At 33.7% G+C, this 14,349-nt stretch overlaps 1 protein-coding gene and 1 pseudogene across 1 annotated transcript; one reads left to right on the top strand and one right to left on the bottom strand.

Moving 5' to 3' along the window:
- Positions 1-1,387: 1,387 nt before the first annotated feature.
- LOC108192689 (protein argonaute 1B-like) lies at positions 1,388-7,996 on the bottom strand (annotated as a pseudogene).
- Positions 7,997-8,578: 582 nt separating this feature from the next.
- On the top strand, positions 8,579-9,103 carry LOC108203826 (uncharacterized). The gene has a single exon (XM_017373019.1). It carries the CDS (start codon positions 8,579-8,581, stop codon positions 9,101-9,103), a length of 525 nt encoding a protein of 174 aa, XP_017228508.1.
- Positions 9,104-14,349: the final 5,246 nt, after the last annotated feature.

Below are 14,349 nucleotides of genomic sequence, written 5' to 3'. Positions count from 1 at the left end.
ACGATATAAACTTCTTACAGATTATAGCTTTTGATATAAACTTCCGAAAATAGTTGGCGGAGATGTTATGTACTTATTTGGCCCAAGCATTTAACGTTCATTGTCGTTAATCTAAGTTGCTTCATTCTTTTCCTTCCCTCTTATGTGTGAAATATCATGCTATTAGTAGTTCGGGAATTTGCGGTATATATTTGAGGTTCACATCTCATTCCCACTGCACACAACTTCTGTTTTGTAGAGTATTGGTCATATCAGTCTACACATTTCTAGGGATTGCATTTGTTCCTTTTTTCCTCGACGGGATAAGATTTCTTGGGTAAATATTGATGACATGATACTCCCTCCGTCCGACCTCATTTCTTTTTTGGGACGTCCCAAAAAGAATGAACCTAGAATACTTACTATTTTTGAACACTACTTTTCACTATTACACCCACTAACTCTATATTAAACACTATTACACCCACTACTTTTCTCCACCATCTCAAATCTATTATTAAATATTGATAGGTCCCATCACTTTACCCACTTTTCAACTACATTTACTACATTTTTCTTAATCTCCGTGAAAATCAAACTCATTCACATAAAATGGGACGGAGGTAGTAAAAATTTAAACACTGTTGATGTATATTACCATGACATTGATCTCATTCTGAGCAAACTTTAAATTGAAAAGAGTAACTCGGGGGGGGGGGGGGGGGGGGGGGGGGGGTACTTGGTAGTATATGCTACTTTTTCTCTTCTTTTCTGATACCTTGCTATTATTATCTACTGGTATAATGGTATAATGTTATGTCCTTACCAGGACTTTAGGAGAACAACAAATTAAAGTAGAGAAGGTACAGAAACATACACGCATTAGTTGTCAATCTTGTATATCTAAATTTTGAATTTATATTTATGTGTTTCGTATTTATTAGGAACTAGCTTTATAGCCCGTGCGAGGCACGGGCATGATTTAACTTAACGTGTTATTGATTTGCATAGTTTTAACCTAACGTGTTTATGATTTGCATTGCATAGTTTTAACTTAACATGTTACTGATGTGCATATTGATTGGGAGAATTGATTATCGGAGGTGTTGTGATTGCTATTGTTTTATTTAAAAGTTGTAGCTTAGATAATGTCGATGTATTTCATGCTCCCAAGCTTGTATTCAGGAGGTTTGAAACACTTTTCACTGTAATAAGCAGCATGACCCAGAGCAGCCAATAGAGTTTGCTCTGCCAAACCAATTCATAATTTTGTCTGTACACATTAACTCAACCAAGTATTAAAGGAATAGTAGTCAGCATAACATTCTCAGACCCCAGCTGAATCCATATCTACCTGCAGTAAGCGGGTCATATATAGAGGCTCAAAATCAGGAGCAGCAACAGGGAGTGCCTTCATATGGTTCTTTTTCTTCTCCTAACTCCAATAGTTGAAACCTCAGCCCAAGTGGCAAGTACTATTGGAATTTAAAAGTAGCTTCATATCAGAGATGTTATATAACAATATTGAATAGTGGCTATAGATGATCATAATATATAGATTGTCATTAAGCAATATTTGTTTGACTAAGAATGTTATTATGTTAATCAATTTCAACTCCATTCCCAAATTGCTTCTTCTATGTAATAATCACTGCAATGCCAAAATAGCTCAACATTAAACCAAATAGCAGAAGTCAGACCGGATCACCTCGGCAATGAGCTGAAATGTGTTAAAGACCTTAGCGACTTTCTCTCATTACTTTGTACTGCTTCCTATTCCGCGCTTCATTGCATCCACAAGCTTCAGCCAGCGCTTTAATAATACTGGCATTCCTATTTCCAAGCTCCAACCCTTCATGAGCAGGTGCGATCCAAATCGCCACAAGATAAACAACCGGAACCAAATCATCCACGACCACGACAACCAGCAGCATCACTTTCCATTGACTCACTATCAGATGTTTCAGGTTCCATATAGAAGCGAGCTTGAAATGCTGCCAAGTGAGCATAATATGCTGGTGGAACTGTCAAAAATATTATAAGTCTAGACGGCAAGTTGAGTAAAATTGACGACAATCAGATATAAATTTTGAAAATAGAACCAGTAAACATTACTACTCACCTATTGAAACAGATCTTGTGCACCTGGCCTAACTGCAAGACACAAAAATGAAGCCAGTTAAATGCAGTAACTTTATATATTAATTTGAATATGTTATTCATGAGCAAACAGTAATAGAGGTGAACTTACGTGCAACATAGATTGTTAGCAAGGGACTAAATCCATCTGTCATGAACCCCCCCCCCCCCCCCCCACACATTTTGTCAGCATGGTCGTCAGATAGAAGTCAAACTCGGCGGGGTAACAGATTTTGGAATCCAAACAAGTCCCTGTTATTTCACAAGCAGGGAAACACTCTTAATACTGATACAGTGTGTATAACAACATAGATCAGGATGCACGGAAAAACAAAGAAATACCAGGCAAAATATTTCCACTCCCATCAACTGAATTACGGTTGCGATGATTGTTGGCAAACAACAGGCTGATAATTTGGCTCTAATGAAGCACAATCCTGTTTAATAAGTTCAGTCATGAAAAATGCGACAGATATGTTAGGTTGGACATCACGAGTCACACATTTAAGCAAACAAAAAAAGTACAGATAATGGTAACAATTAAATTAGAGGGCCAAAAGTTTAGAGCAACAAAAATACCACCTTGCGAATTGCATCAAGTTCATACAGAAGAACTTGATAGAACCGCCCCTCACCAACATCATCCCTGCAGTTTGCTCGTCATTAGGCCACGACAATGACAAGTACCATACAAGCACACTATAATACTGGGCAATAATAAATACCTATAGAATATAATGCTCTGGGGTTTCTGTCCAGTTGATTTCGGAATGAAATAAGGAGTTCCCTATAGCACAGAATCAAAACTAATACTGTAAAGAGCTTGATTTAAAAATTATCATAAAGATTACACATAGGTCTACTATCGTGCATTAGTCAGTTAGATAAGAGGTCGGGAGAAGAACATACTTGATCATGCCCCTGACATAGTTTCTCTATTTGGATCCTACCAGCTCTCGTACAGATCCTGAATAAGCTCTTGTCTATGGGGTTGAGCACAAACCAATTCACCATACTTTGTTATCTCTGGCCAATCTTGTGAAGCAACCACCTGAATTTTATATAACAAATCTCATATCAAAGCAGTCAACCAGATACTATTGTCTGCAAGTCTGTAATTAAAATATGCGTTAAAACCCATAATGGTAAGCATGGGTATCAGAACAAGCTTACACTTTGTAATCTGAAGGATGAGGATGAGAATGACATAGTACACTTTTATTATTTAAAATCCCTTTAGTTTTTCTAAAACCCGTTATTCGGATGGATATTAATGTACTTTGTACTCCAAATGTATCCGTTATGCAGATGAAATGATATTTGCATATTACGATGCAAATGAATCTGTCACTTCAGACTTTGAATTATGGTTTGTTTTTCCATCGACTATGGATTACTATATATAAAATCTTCTGAGAAATATTTCTAGGAAAATTCTTTCATGTGATTCCACTACAATCATGAGTAGTAGCAGACTGAAGGGAGGGGATGCTAAGAGCAAGAGATACATAGAGCACTCAAAAACCAATAGGACCATAAAAAAAAATGAATGATAAATCAGCTTTATTTTGAAAATCTTGCTGCAACAGTCAAAATATTCAGTCATATGAAAATATATGATCATTATCACTCGAAACAGTCAAAATATTTTGATCAATTTTGTTCATGTCTCTTTTATCGGACCGTTATAAACTTATAGACTTCTGAGGAATGTTTTGATTGATTATAATGAAATATATGGACTCCTATTTAGTCAGGAGCCCAGGATCTCGACAATTAGTTATTACAATAATTTATCCATAATTTTTTTAATAAATAAAAGTTATAATATCTAATAGCTATTATAAAGACAATATCAATAGCATCTATATTTTAAAAATCCATTTTATAGAATTTATCTTTTAATAATAAGAAAATATGTAAAGATGGTCGACAGCAATCACTTTGTAAAAGAATATCACACTTTTTAGAATATTATCTTGTGTTCTAAAAATCAAGATGTGTGCCATTAATTTTAAATACATTCCATAACTAATCCGAATAATAGTCACATACCATTATAGGAATGACATAGAGGTTTCTTTAAAAAGTAAAACTGCAATATGCAAAACTTCAAAATGTTTGACAAGAGAGTATGGTGCACCACACATGTCCTAATTCAAAAGGAAACTCAAGGGAGCTGTATTGTTGTAATTTGACTACTTTTTACTTTATTATGTTAGAGGCGACTCACTGCCCCCCAAGCAAGAAGTATAAGAAAAGAGAAGGTACATGCCAATTTGGTCCAATAGTAACCTGCCTGGCTTATTTAGTTCAGTTCCTTGATATTTTTATAATACACAAGTAGTTTCCAGTTTTCGACAGCAGCAACTTTGTAAAATATTAGTAAAGTAATATTTGTTTATTTGATCTAATTTTCTTAAATTGAAATGGCAACATATGAAAATGGTTAAAGAATATATGCAGACCTTCTTAGCTCAAGCTCAATTCTTCAATTCACCAATGTGAATTTATGATGAAAGCATCCACCCTGGAATGACTCCACTGGTATTCTGTGCGGGTGATGCAGAAGCCATTTGATGATCATTCATTGCTGAATTGTAGCTGTAAGTTTGTTATTGAAGAAATATTATTAGTAAATATTTAACTAAATGTGTATAAGAAGCAGTTTTCTAAATATCTCCGCTTGTAGGCATACCCCATGTGCATTGTATTTTTGCATTCTAGAGACTGGAAAACCCCGTGATCAGGGTATGCAGCTGGATGGCTTCTATATGCAACATTGTTGCTTTCTGCAGCTTCCTATTGAGATTGAACTCTTACATCATTCTCTTCGAGCTACAAAGTACAAACGATTGCCATTAATAAATTTTCAGTAGCTCAAAATAACCAGCAATTAGGGGTGTAATTGAGGCAAAGAGCACACCATTGTTGTCTCACCTTCACTTATAGAAACCATGACCAACACGTATTGCTCTCTCTGCAGAGAAAGAATTCCATAAAAATTGATAGGAAAATCATTGGGATAAAGATTTAACTATGATCATCGTCACAAATGCAAAGTGATTGCTAAGGTGGATCTGACGTGGCTGCTTAGTTGGAATAAATTGGCTCATTGAAAACCCTTGTTGCAGTATTCTATATAAAGAAAGTAAGTACGCCTGCTGCTGTTATCATCTGTGAGCATCAGCATATCTTCTTGTCCAACATTGATGGCAGACTTTCTCTTCTTGTAATTCGCCTGTTGGAGCCTCTTTATTTTGTCCTCTAGTTTAACATCTGGCTCTGTTTCTATGCGCTTTTGCTCTTGATCCAGTAATTCAATTGCTTCCCTCAGCTTCTCATTGTTGGTTGCATCTCCTTCTTTATTCCCTATTTCCTCACACCAGATTAAAATTAGTTGTCTACTCGACAATGTAACAATGCTGTGCAGGTATCTAAATTTATATACAGGTTTAATAAATTCTACTATTTAACACTTCCTTCGCAAACTTGATTAGACTGGCATTGTGCCTAACAATCCCACCTAGGGCGAAATCTTACCAAGGAGCAACAAAAGGACCACAATCCAACTAAAGAGCACAATCGTACTATTAAAGATGTTCACCATTGATAATATACGTGAGAATAATCGTTCACAACTCAGCATGTACCTTCTTACACTCAAAATATCTCGTAAACAGTCTCTTTATAAGTAGTATGCTAATAACATTTAACACTTTTAAAGAAAATTTTCTGTTATTTCAAAAAGTATCTTACATATCAGTTCACTCTTTAGAAACAAGATCAATGGTTGAACCCTTGAAAAAATCATAAACGATTAATAAAAAGAAACCTGGACATTGTAATGGTAGATGCCGAGGTCTCTGCTCCTTCTCTCTAGATATGTTAAACCCACATTCATCTCCATGGCTGCTGTCTCTACAGACATAGAATTCCATAAATCATCATCAGAAATGGATCGTTGTGGCCTGTGGAAGGCGTATACTTCAGAGCAACTCAAAAGGCTTGAAGTGGAAGGGTTAATAGAAGCGGAAGGGTTAATATCGTGTTTTTATACAGTTCAAAGTGATTGCTGATGTGGATCTGACGTGGCCCCAATTAAAAACTACATACCGATGATAGAGTATCACTGTGAACTTTTTTGTCCAGAACCCCCATCCATTATTTTAATAGTTACCCAATCACTTCCGCTCGAACTGAGAGCATATGCCAAGTATTTAGCATCCTTGCTTACTGCAGATACACTCAATGCTATTGTTTCATCGTCACTAAGTTCTCATTCAGATCAAACAAAATCTCTAGTTGTCCATCCAGCCTATCCTAAACCACAGGAAAAGAACAATGGGTAGAAAATCAATAAGAAGTTTTTAGTTTTGAGTAGAAAATATTGAAAACAATAATAATAATTAAGAATCACAAAAGTTGCTATATAGTCAATTATACAAAATATTATATAGCATTCAGAAATCAGAATAGATGTTAAACAGCTAGTTAGGAGTATTTCAAGCATGCATGCATAGATAGATGCTAGCATAAAAAAATCAATGTACGTTTGTGTCAGTAAAAAGATTATAGAGAGAACAATTCTAAAAAAACAGTACGTCAATGTAATAATACATTTTTACCGATTAAAAAGGTAGTATAAAATAAAGGGGAAAACATTCAATTTAACCCTTTTATGCCTACTATGCTGCTTACATGAATACCTTCCTCTAACCTGCCCCAAGACTTCTTGTGCTTTAGATATCAAATCTCAGCACCGCTCTGCAGACAATTTAGAAACGAAAATACTTGTAAATATATACATATATACTGATAAAATAAATCTCATAGTTGGAGATGCAAAAAAACACAAAAGTTCAAGAATACCTTTGCTCAGCAAGGATTATCTTGCAGCTTCTTGTCAGCAAATTCCACCTCATCAATTTTCACCCTTTAAAATGCATTTTCCGTCTTCGGCTGGAAAAATATAACCCATCAATTTAATTTTTTTACATAAATTCAAATTTTTAAGACTTTCGCAATTTCGCAAGCAGACACAATAGAACCTAAATGTGTAAAGTCTGCTCGACCAAACCATTGACATGAACAGAAGACCAAATCTGCATTTAGATCTAACTACTTTATCTTTAAACAACAATGGGTACAGAGCAAATTACAAAAATTTAACATATCTAACCAATACTATTTGAAATAACAAAAATTTCCCCTATTTTTTTTTCAATTAGTAATGCCAGTATAATCCTTACCTCGGCTGGCCCGTTATGTTGCTTCTTTGATGTTTTTTGATTGCCTGACTTGTATCCACTCTTCTCATGATTTCCAGAATGATCAAGCTGAACTTTCTTTGTACTCTTAAGGTCCCCACAAACCTTGCAATGCGTAAAAATGGTAGTAAGCAGAACAAATGTAAGAGATTGGCAGAATCCAAAGACCCTTCCCATTCCATTTCCGAACTCAAATTAACAGCTTACATATTGACTTCATACAAATATAGTATCCCAAATAGAAGGCACTTTTTTGTAAATAAAGAGAGGCTAATTTCTAACAAAAACAACAAATCGCAAAAGGGGGCCACTTCTAGTCTCACCAGGTATTCAAATACTTGCAAGACAAATCTTCCAAATTAAGATAAGAAGACTTCCACTCTTCACTTTACACAACAGAGTATACACACATTAATAAAACCCCATCAATTACAACCATCACAAATCGAAATACACACATATATACATACAAATAAATTAAAATGCATAACCCATATGAAAATAAAGTTAGATTGATCACAACACATACCTCAATTTGAGTTTCAGAGTGAAGAGTGAATGGTACAGGGAAGGGAAGAAGAAGGGTCGAAGAGATCGATCGGTACATGTAAATAATATAAAAAAAAATAAGAAGGGATAAGACCGTAATTTCACATGATTAAATTGGCTCACAGAAAACTCATGTTGCAGCATTATATATATAATAATAGATGATAGTTCCTTGTATAAAAAAAAGATTAAATGTCCAATTATCAATATGTATTTCTAATAGATTAATGTGTACATACTTGTTTTGAAATTTTCTCAACCAAGTGTATAACATATTTTTAGCGTGTACATTATGTTTACTTGGTAATATATTTTAGTGATATATTTGATCCTTTTATACCATGCATATAAATTTTGATATATTTTTAACAAATATTAAACTGAGGTTTATTCAAATTTTTATTCTCTTATTTGATCTTTTCGTGCATAATATACCTTGTGGGTAGTTTTTGCCATGTGATATATTTCGTTTATAGTTAATTAACATGCTTATTTATTTATTTAAACTTATACATGCATTTGGTTGTCAAATTTTTGTTAATTCATGAATATATGCTTACTTCTTAATATGAATGTGTATTCTTGATTATACGCGTTTGTTTTCATGAATTTAATTTAATTATATTTTTGTAGAAAGAAAAATGTCAAATCTCACGAAACTTGAATTTAACGCACTTGATATCACCGGAAATAATTATTTAACGTGGATTCTTGATGCTGAAATCCACCTTAATGTTATGTGTCTTGGAGACACCATAAGGGAAGGAAATGTGAAAACTGAGCAAGAAAATGCCATGATATTCCTTCGACATCACCTTCATGAAGGCTTGGAAACTGAATACTTGATTGTTAAGGATCCGTTAAACCTTTGGAATGATCTAAAAGAGAGATATGATCATCAAAAAACTGTGATACTCCCTAAGGCTCGCTATGATTGGTTACACTTGCGCTTGCAAGATTATAAAAGTGTAAGCGGGTATAGTTCAGCAATGTTCAAAATCACTTCTCAACTGAAATTATGCGGTGAAAATATAACTGATAAAGATATGTTGGAAAAGACTTATTCCACCTTTCATGCCAACAATATGCTCCTACAGCAGCAATATCGTGAACAAGGGCTCGCAATATATTCTGAACTTATTTCTGTCTTGCTTCTTGCTGAGTAAAATAATGAACTTTTGATGAAAAATCATCAAGCTCGTCAACTGGTTCAACACCATTCATTGAAGTGAATGTTGTTACTAGTAATGATATTGGACGTGGACGAGGACGTGGATTTGGACGAGGATGTGGGCATGCCCGTGGACGTGATTTTGGGCATGGTCCAGGTCATAAATATCGAAACTTCTCAAATTTTAAAAGGAAGCCTCACCACCAGAAGTGGACAAAGAATGAGAAAAAGCCTAAGAGAAATATGATGGGTCAAAGTGTTGAAAGCATTTGTCATCGTTGTGGAGTGAAAGGGCACTGGAGTCGTACCCGTCGTACCTCCAAGCACCTTGTTGATCTCTACCAAGCTTCTTTAAAAAAGTGTTAAGACTAATTTTACTGAGCAACATGATCCTGTAGCTTTCCCAACTTGAAACTCATTTTGGTGGAGAAAATCAAATTGATCCACTCAACTATACTCACATGGAAGTGTCTGATTTCTTTGAAGATGGCAATACGGAGGTGGCCAAATTTGATGGTGATGATGCCAATTAATACTTCTAGTTATGAAATTTGAAAAATTAATTCAAGAAACAAAAATACATCTAGTCTACATGCATTATCAATTAAACTTTTCGTGGTAACAAAAATATATTCTTGATAATAAGTTATATTTTAATTCTTGTAAAATATATTGATGAAGTTCACTTTAATTTATAACGTAGTTACTTGATTTTATATATATTTTTATTATTCAATATTCGATATTTTTAGTTTATAAAAAAATTCTCTAATAACTATATACTCCGTCCATATCGTATTATGTGTCTTGTTTTAACTATTGAAGAGTCAAATTGACTAAATTTTGACGACAAATTACACATATTATCCGACCTAAAAAGATTAAAAGACTTACTTTATTAGAAAATATATCAAATCCCTTTCAAAATCCATTTTTTAGATTTTTTAAATAATTAATAATTATTTTTTAATTAATGGTCAAAAGTTGATCAAATTGACCATCTTATAGTCAAAAGAGGACGCATAATATGAGATGAAGGGAGTATATATAAACTTTTCCGAAAAATTTGGAATAATTTATTTAAAATGGAGTCTAAATTCTTTTAGAGTAATTGAAAAAGGTTAAATAATTTATATACCATCAAAAGAGCATTTATTTATTTCTTTTTACTTATTGTTGTTATTGTTTTTATATTAAATTTCATATCTTAATATACAAATAAACAAGATTGATTTTCTAAGTAGAAGTATAAATAATAAAATGAGAATATAATATTATATATATAATTTTATTAAGTATTAGAAAAAGTTGATATGTTATTTAATTTCAAAAATATGATATAATATTTATAATAAATTAATAATACACCTCCCCAAATTAATAGCTAGAGAAAAATTTAATTAGCTGATTAAAATTATTAATCTATCAAATTATAAAATATAATATCTTTACCATATTTGTGTTCAGAAAATAATTTTCAAACATCGATTTATAAAAAATACATATAGGAAGTTGATGAGGATCTACAAACCAATCCCGTTGAAAAGCTTTCATGAGAGACTGTTTAGAATCTTCAGATGCATTAAATAATATTAAAGAGGAAGAGGGGTGTGATCGTACATGGAATACAATGTAAGGATATTATTGTAATTTATGACTACTGCACAAGGTAAATTGGTTTTGGATCATTCTTCTTGATTGAGCGTGCATGAAGGTGCATTTTATTAATTTATCGAATTTGAGATATATGCTTATTTCATCGTGATGCTTGTATAGTCATTGTACGGAATTTTACATTAATTATTGTTCTTTGATGATGAGTCACAATATTATTATGGATTGATATCAATAGATATTTTCATAAAATGTACTAGTTTGTGTGTGTTCCCATGATTCCTTTATACAAATCTGTAAACAAATTTTGTTAATCATACTTTTTTAGATTAGGTTATCAAGGATCATGAAAATCTTTTACAATTATCATATCTATCATGTTTTAAAATCGATAAATTAATATTGTCCATTTTTGCTAATAATTATATTTTAGGCTAGTAATTGTGTGATTTATTTGTCTTAATACTCTTTAATTGGAGTCAATTTTGTGTCTTTAATGCTCTTTAAATGTGTTTTGCATATTACTCCATCTGTTTTTTTTATATGACGCTTTGACTTTTGGCACACACTTTTAAGTGCTTTGACCAGGTAGTTAAAAATATTGTTTTTTATAATTTCTTTTTCTGAATAATAATATATAATCAAAATTTTTATTCTGAAAAAGAATAATTAATTCCCTTCTAATTTTGAAAATTGACTCCTTTTCTCAAGCTTCTAAGATTCAAATTTTGAAACAATTTTCAAAAAAGACGTGACGTAAAACCCTAATTTTCTTTTTCTCTCTTCTCTCTAGCCGCTTCCTCTTTTCATCTCCGACGGGGCTTCCATCGGTTTCTGGTGAAAAGGCCCAAATCTTTTCGTTTGATTGCTAGTTTTTGATTGTTCTTGCTTTTTCATTGAGTTTCTTAATAAATCTCCACCTTCGGAGAAAGTTTTCTTAGATCTAAATCACCGAAACTTTCGATTTTCGTTCTTATTCGCTTCCAGAAGTCTTTTTGGATTTGTGAGTGGATCGATTATCTCCTGAGCGTCGTGGTGCAGATCTAATTGTTTTAGTTTGTTTTGATTATAGTTTGATTTCTCTCCCTGGTGAGAGTGTGTGATTTTTCTCTCCTTTTGTGAGAGTGGTTTGGATTCATCGATAAAGCCTTTCGGGAATTGCATTTGTGGTCGATAGCTCAAACGAAGTTTTTGGAAAAGATGGTGAACACAGAGCAAGGATCTATACATGTACCATCGTCAATTTCAACATCGCTTATTTGTCTCATCTTAGGTATGAAGACAGGCATGTTAATTTTTTCTATGTTTGTTCAACTCGATCATTCTTGTAGATGCCGTATGGCCATTATTTATTAAATTATCTCCTTTTCTTCAAAAAAAAAAAGATTCAAATTTTGAATTTTTTAAATCAATGTTGTTGATTATGTGTAGATATATTTTTTAATAACATATAATTTTCTAACTTCAACGTACTCGTAGTAACTCCTCTCTCCCAAAAACCCTAATTCTCTCTATCCTCTCTCTTGTCGTAGCCGCCTGGGGCTTCCATCGGTTTTCACCGGTGGAAAGCCCCGAATCAGTTTTCAGTTTATTACTTTGTTTTATTCTTAGTTTTTGAATAATATGTTAGGTCCAATCAGACGTAGAAGGGGGGGGGGGGGGTTGAATACGTCTTACCAATTTCTTCGATTTAATTTAATTGCGGATAATCTTTGTTTCAGTCCATGTTAAATCAATCGTAAATAAATAACTCCAGCAAGTCGGGGAATATTCTTGTATTAGAAATAATCCTCGGGTGCTACAAATTCCAACACAAGTGTCGGCTGCAGAGACTACAATCACTCTATTACAAACTCTCGATAAATATGATCTTCTAATTGAACTCTCGAGAACGTGTATAGTGTGTGCACTTACAAAGTGTGTAGTTGTTTTCAAATGAAAACACTAAGCTCTATTTATAGGCTTTCCAAAATCTAACCATGGTTAACGAGTTCGTCCTGGACGACTTGAGTTCGTCCTGGACGGATTCGTTTTAGAAAAATAAATCTAACTCATATCCTTACTACAAGTGGCGCCAATTCATAATACATATATAAATATATGTATATGTATCACAGGGTTGCGCTTGGTGAGAGTGAGGTCAAACATGGCGCCAGGGAAGTCAAACCTTGCGCTTTACTTCTTCACTGTATGTCAAGGTATTACTTAGAGTAATACAGAACCTTTGAAAAGTCAAAGATGGCGCCAGTTGGGTCAAACTATGCGCCTACTGTGCACCACTGTATTCTGCCTTGGACAAATAACAATACTTGCGCTAGATGAGCTTTTGTAGTCGCAACCTTTGACTTGGTCAAAGGTTGCGCTCAAGAGCGGTTCCCCTGTGTCCCTTGTATCAACTTAGAATAATTTACATCACTTGTTCTTGTGTATTTGTACGTAGCGCAAGCTTTGACTTTTCATGGTCAAAGTTTGCGCCAAGTACAACAGAGTTCCCTTTGATATGTACTTAGACATTTTTACAAGGCTCCCATAATTTGTACACATATATGTATATATATATAATTAATTGTGATTAAGTTAATTACTTGAATTTAATTGTATTCAAGTAATTCACAATTAATAATATATATATATATATATATATATAAATATTTCTAACAAGTCCATTGTCTTGATCAATAAATTCGTTGATCGAATCCACTGAATACTTTCGTATGTCCTGACGTTCTGTGCACTGGTCTGGTTCACGAACGACTCGAACTGAAATGATTCCTTGAATCCCTTGCTTGATAATGTACTTGATCAGTCATTCCGGGTTAGATGTTGCTTCGATAAATTTGATTATAAATAATCAAATCAAATATACTGGAATCTTCTGGTCTTTGATACTTGATCTTCAGGCAATCTTGATAGCAGAAACATATTGAACTTTATTCTTCACTGAGGCTTGAACATGTTAATGAACTTCTTCCAGTGGACGGATGCTTGTCTCAGATATCTTGATTGTCTTTGTCTGTTCGTATCGAATCTCCAACCTGTAGATTCCTGTATTATACTTACGTATTGTTTCCTGTCTTTTGTTGTGTTGAGTTATCGTAATTACATTTACGTTACATTATGCTTTACAATCTCCCCCTATTTGTTTGTTAGAGTTCGACAAGCAAATCCTTTAAGAGGATAACTCAACTGACACAATGAAAAAGCATACTAATGTAAACAGGAAATAATACTAAGTACAGTCTGGATTATATCTTACATTTTCCAGAATTCAAAAGTAAATACAAGTAGCCATTTGTTCCTCTAGCCTGAACTAATCTTTCCTTGGTTTCTTGGCTCTTGCATTAATCAGCTTCTGCTCAGCTTTCCTCTTTGCAGCTTCCTCTATTCTCTTCTGAGTAAGCTTGTTTTCAATCTCTTCAATCCTTGCTGTAATGGTACTCAGTGCCACTTGCTCCAGTGTATTCTCAGGTGGAGGTTGCTCTAGATTTTTCTTCATCTTCTCTAAAGTTTGCAGGTGAACCATCTTCTTCAACTTCTTAAAAGTGACATTCATCTCCATTCCTTCAATTTTCATAATGATCCTTGATGGATGAGCACGAACTCTAGAAGTGTTGTGGACAGTCTCTA

This window comes from Daucus carota, chromosome 9 (genome assembly GCF_001625215.2).
Source record: "Daucus carota subsp. sativus chromosome 9, DH1 v3.0, whole genome shotgun sequence".
Taxonomy (NCBI): domain Eukaryota; kingdom Viridiplantae; phylum Streptophyta; class Magnoliopsida; order Apiales; family Apiaceae; genus Daucus; species Daucus carota.
The sequence above is the reverse complement of the archived record's forward strand: the minus strand, read 5'-3'. Positions and strand labels throughout refer to the sequence as shown.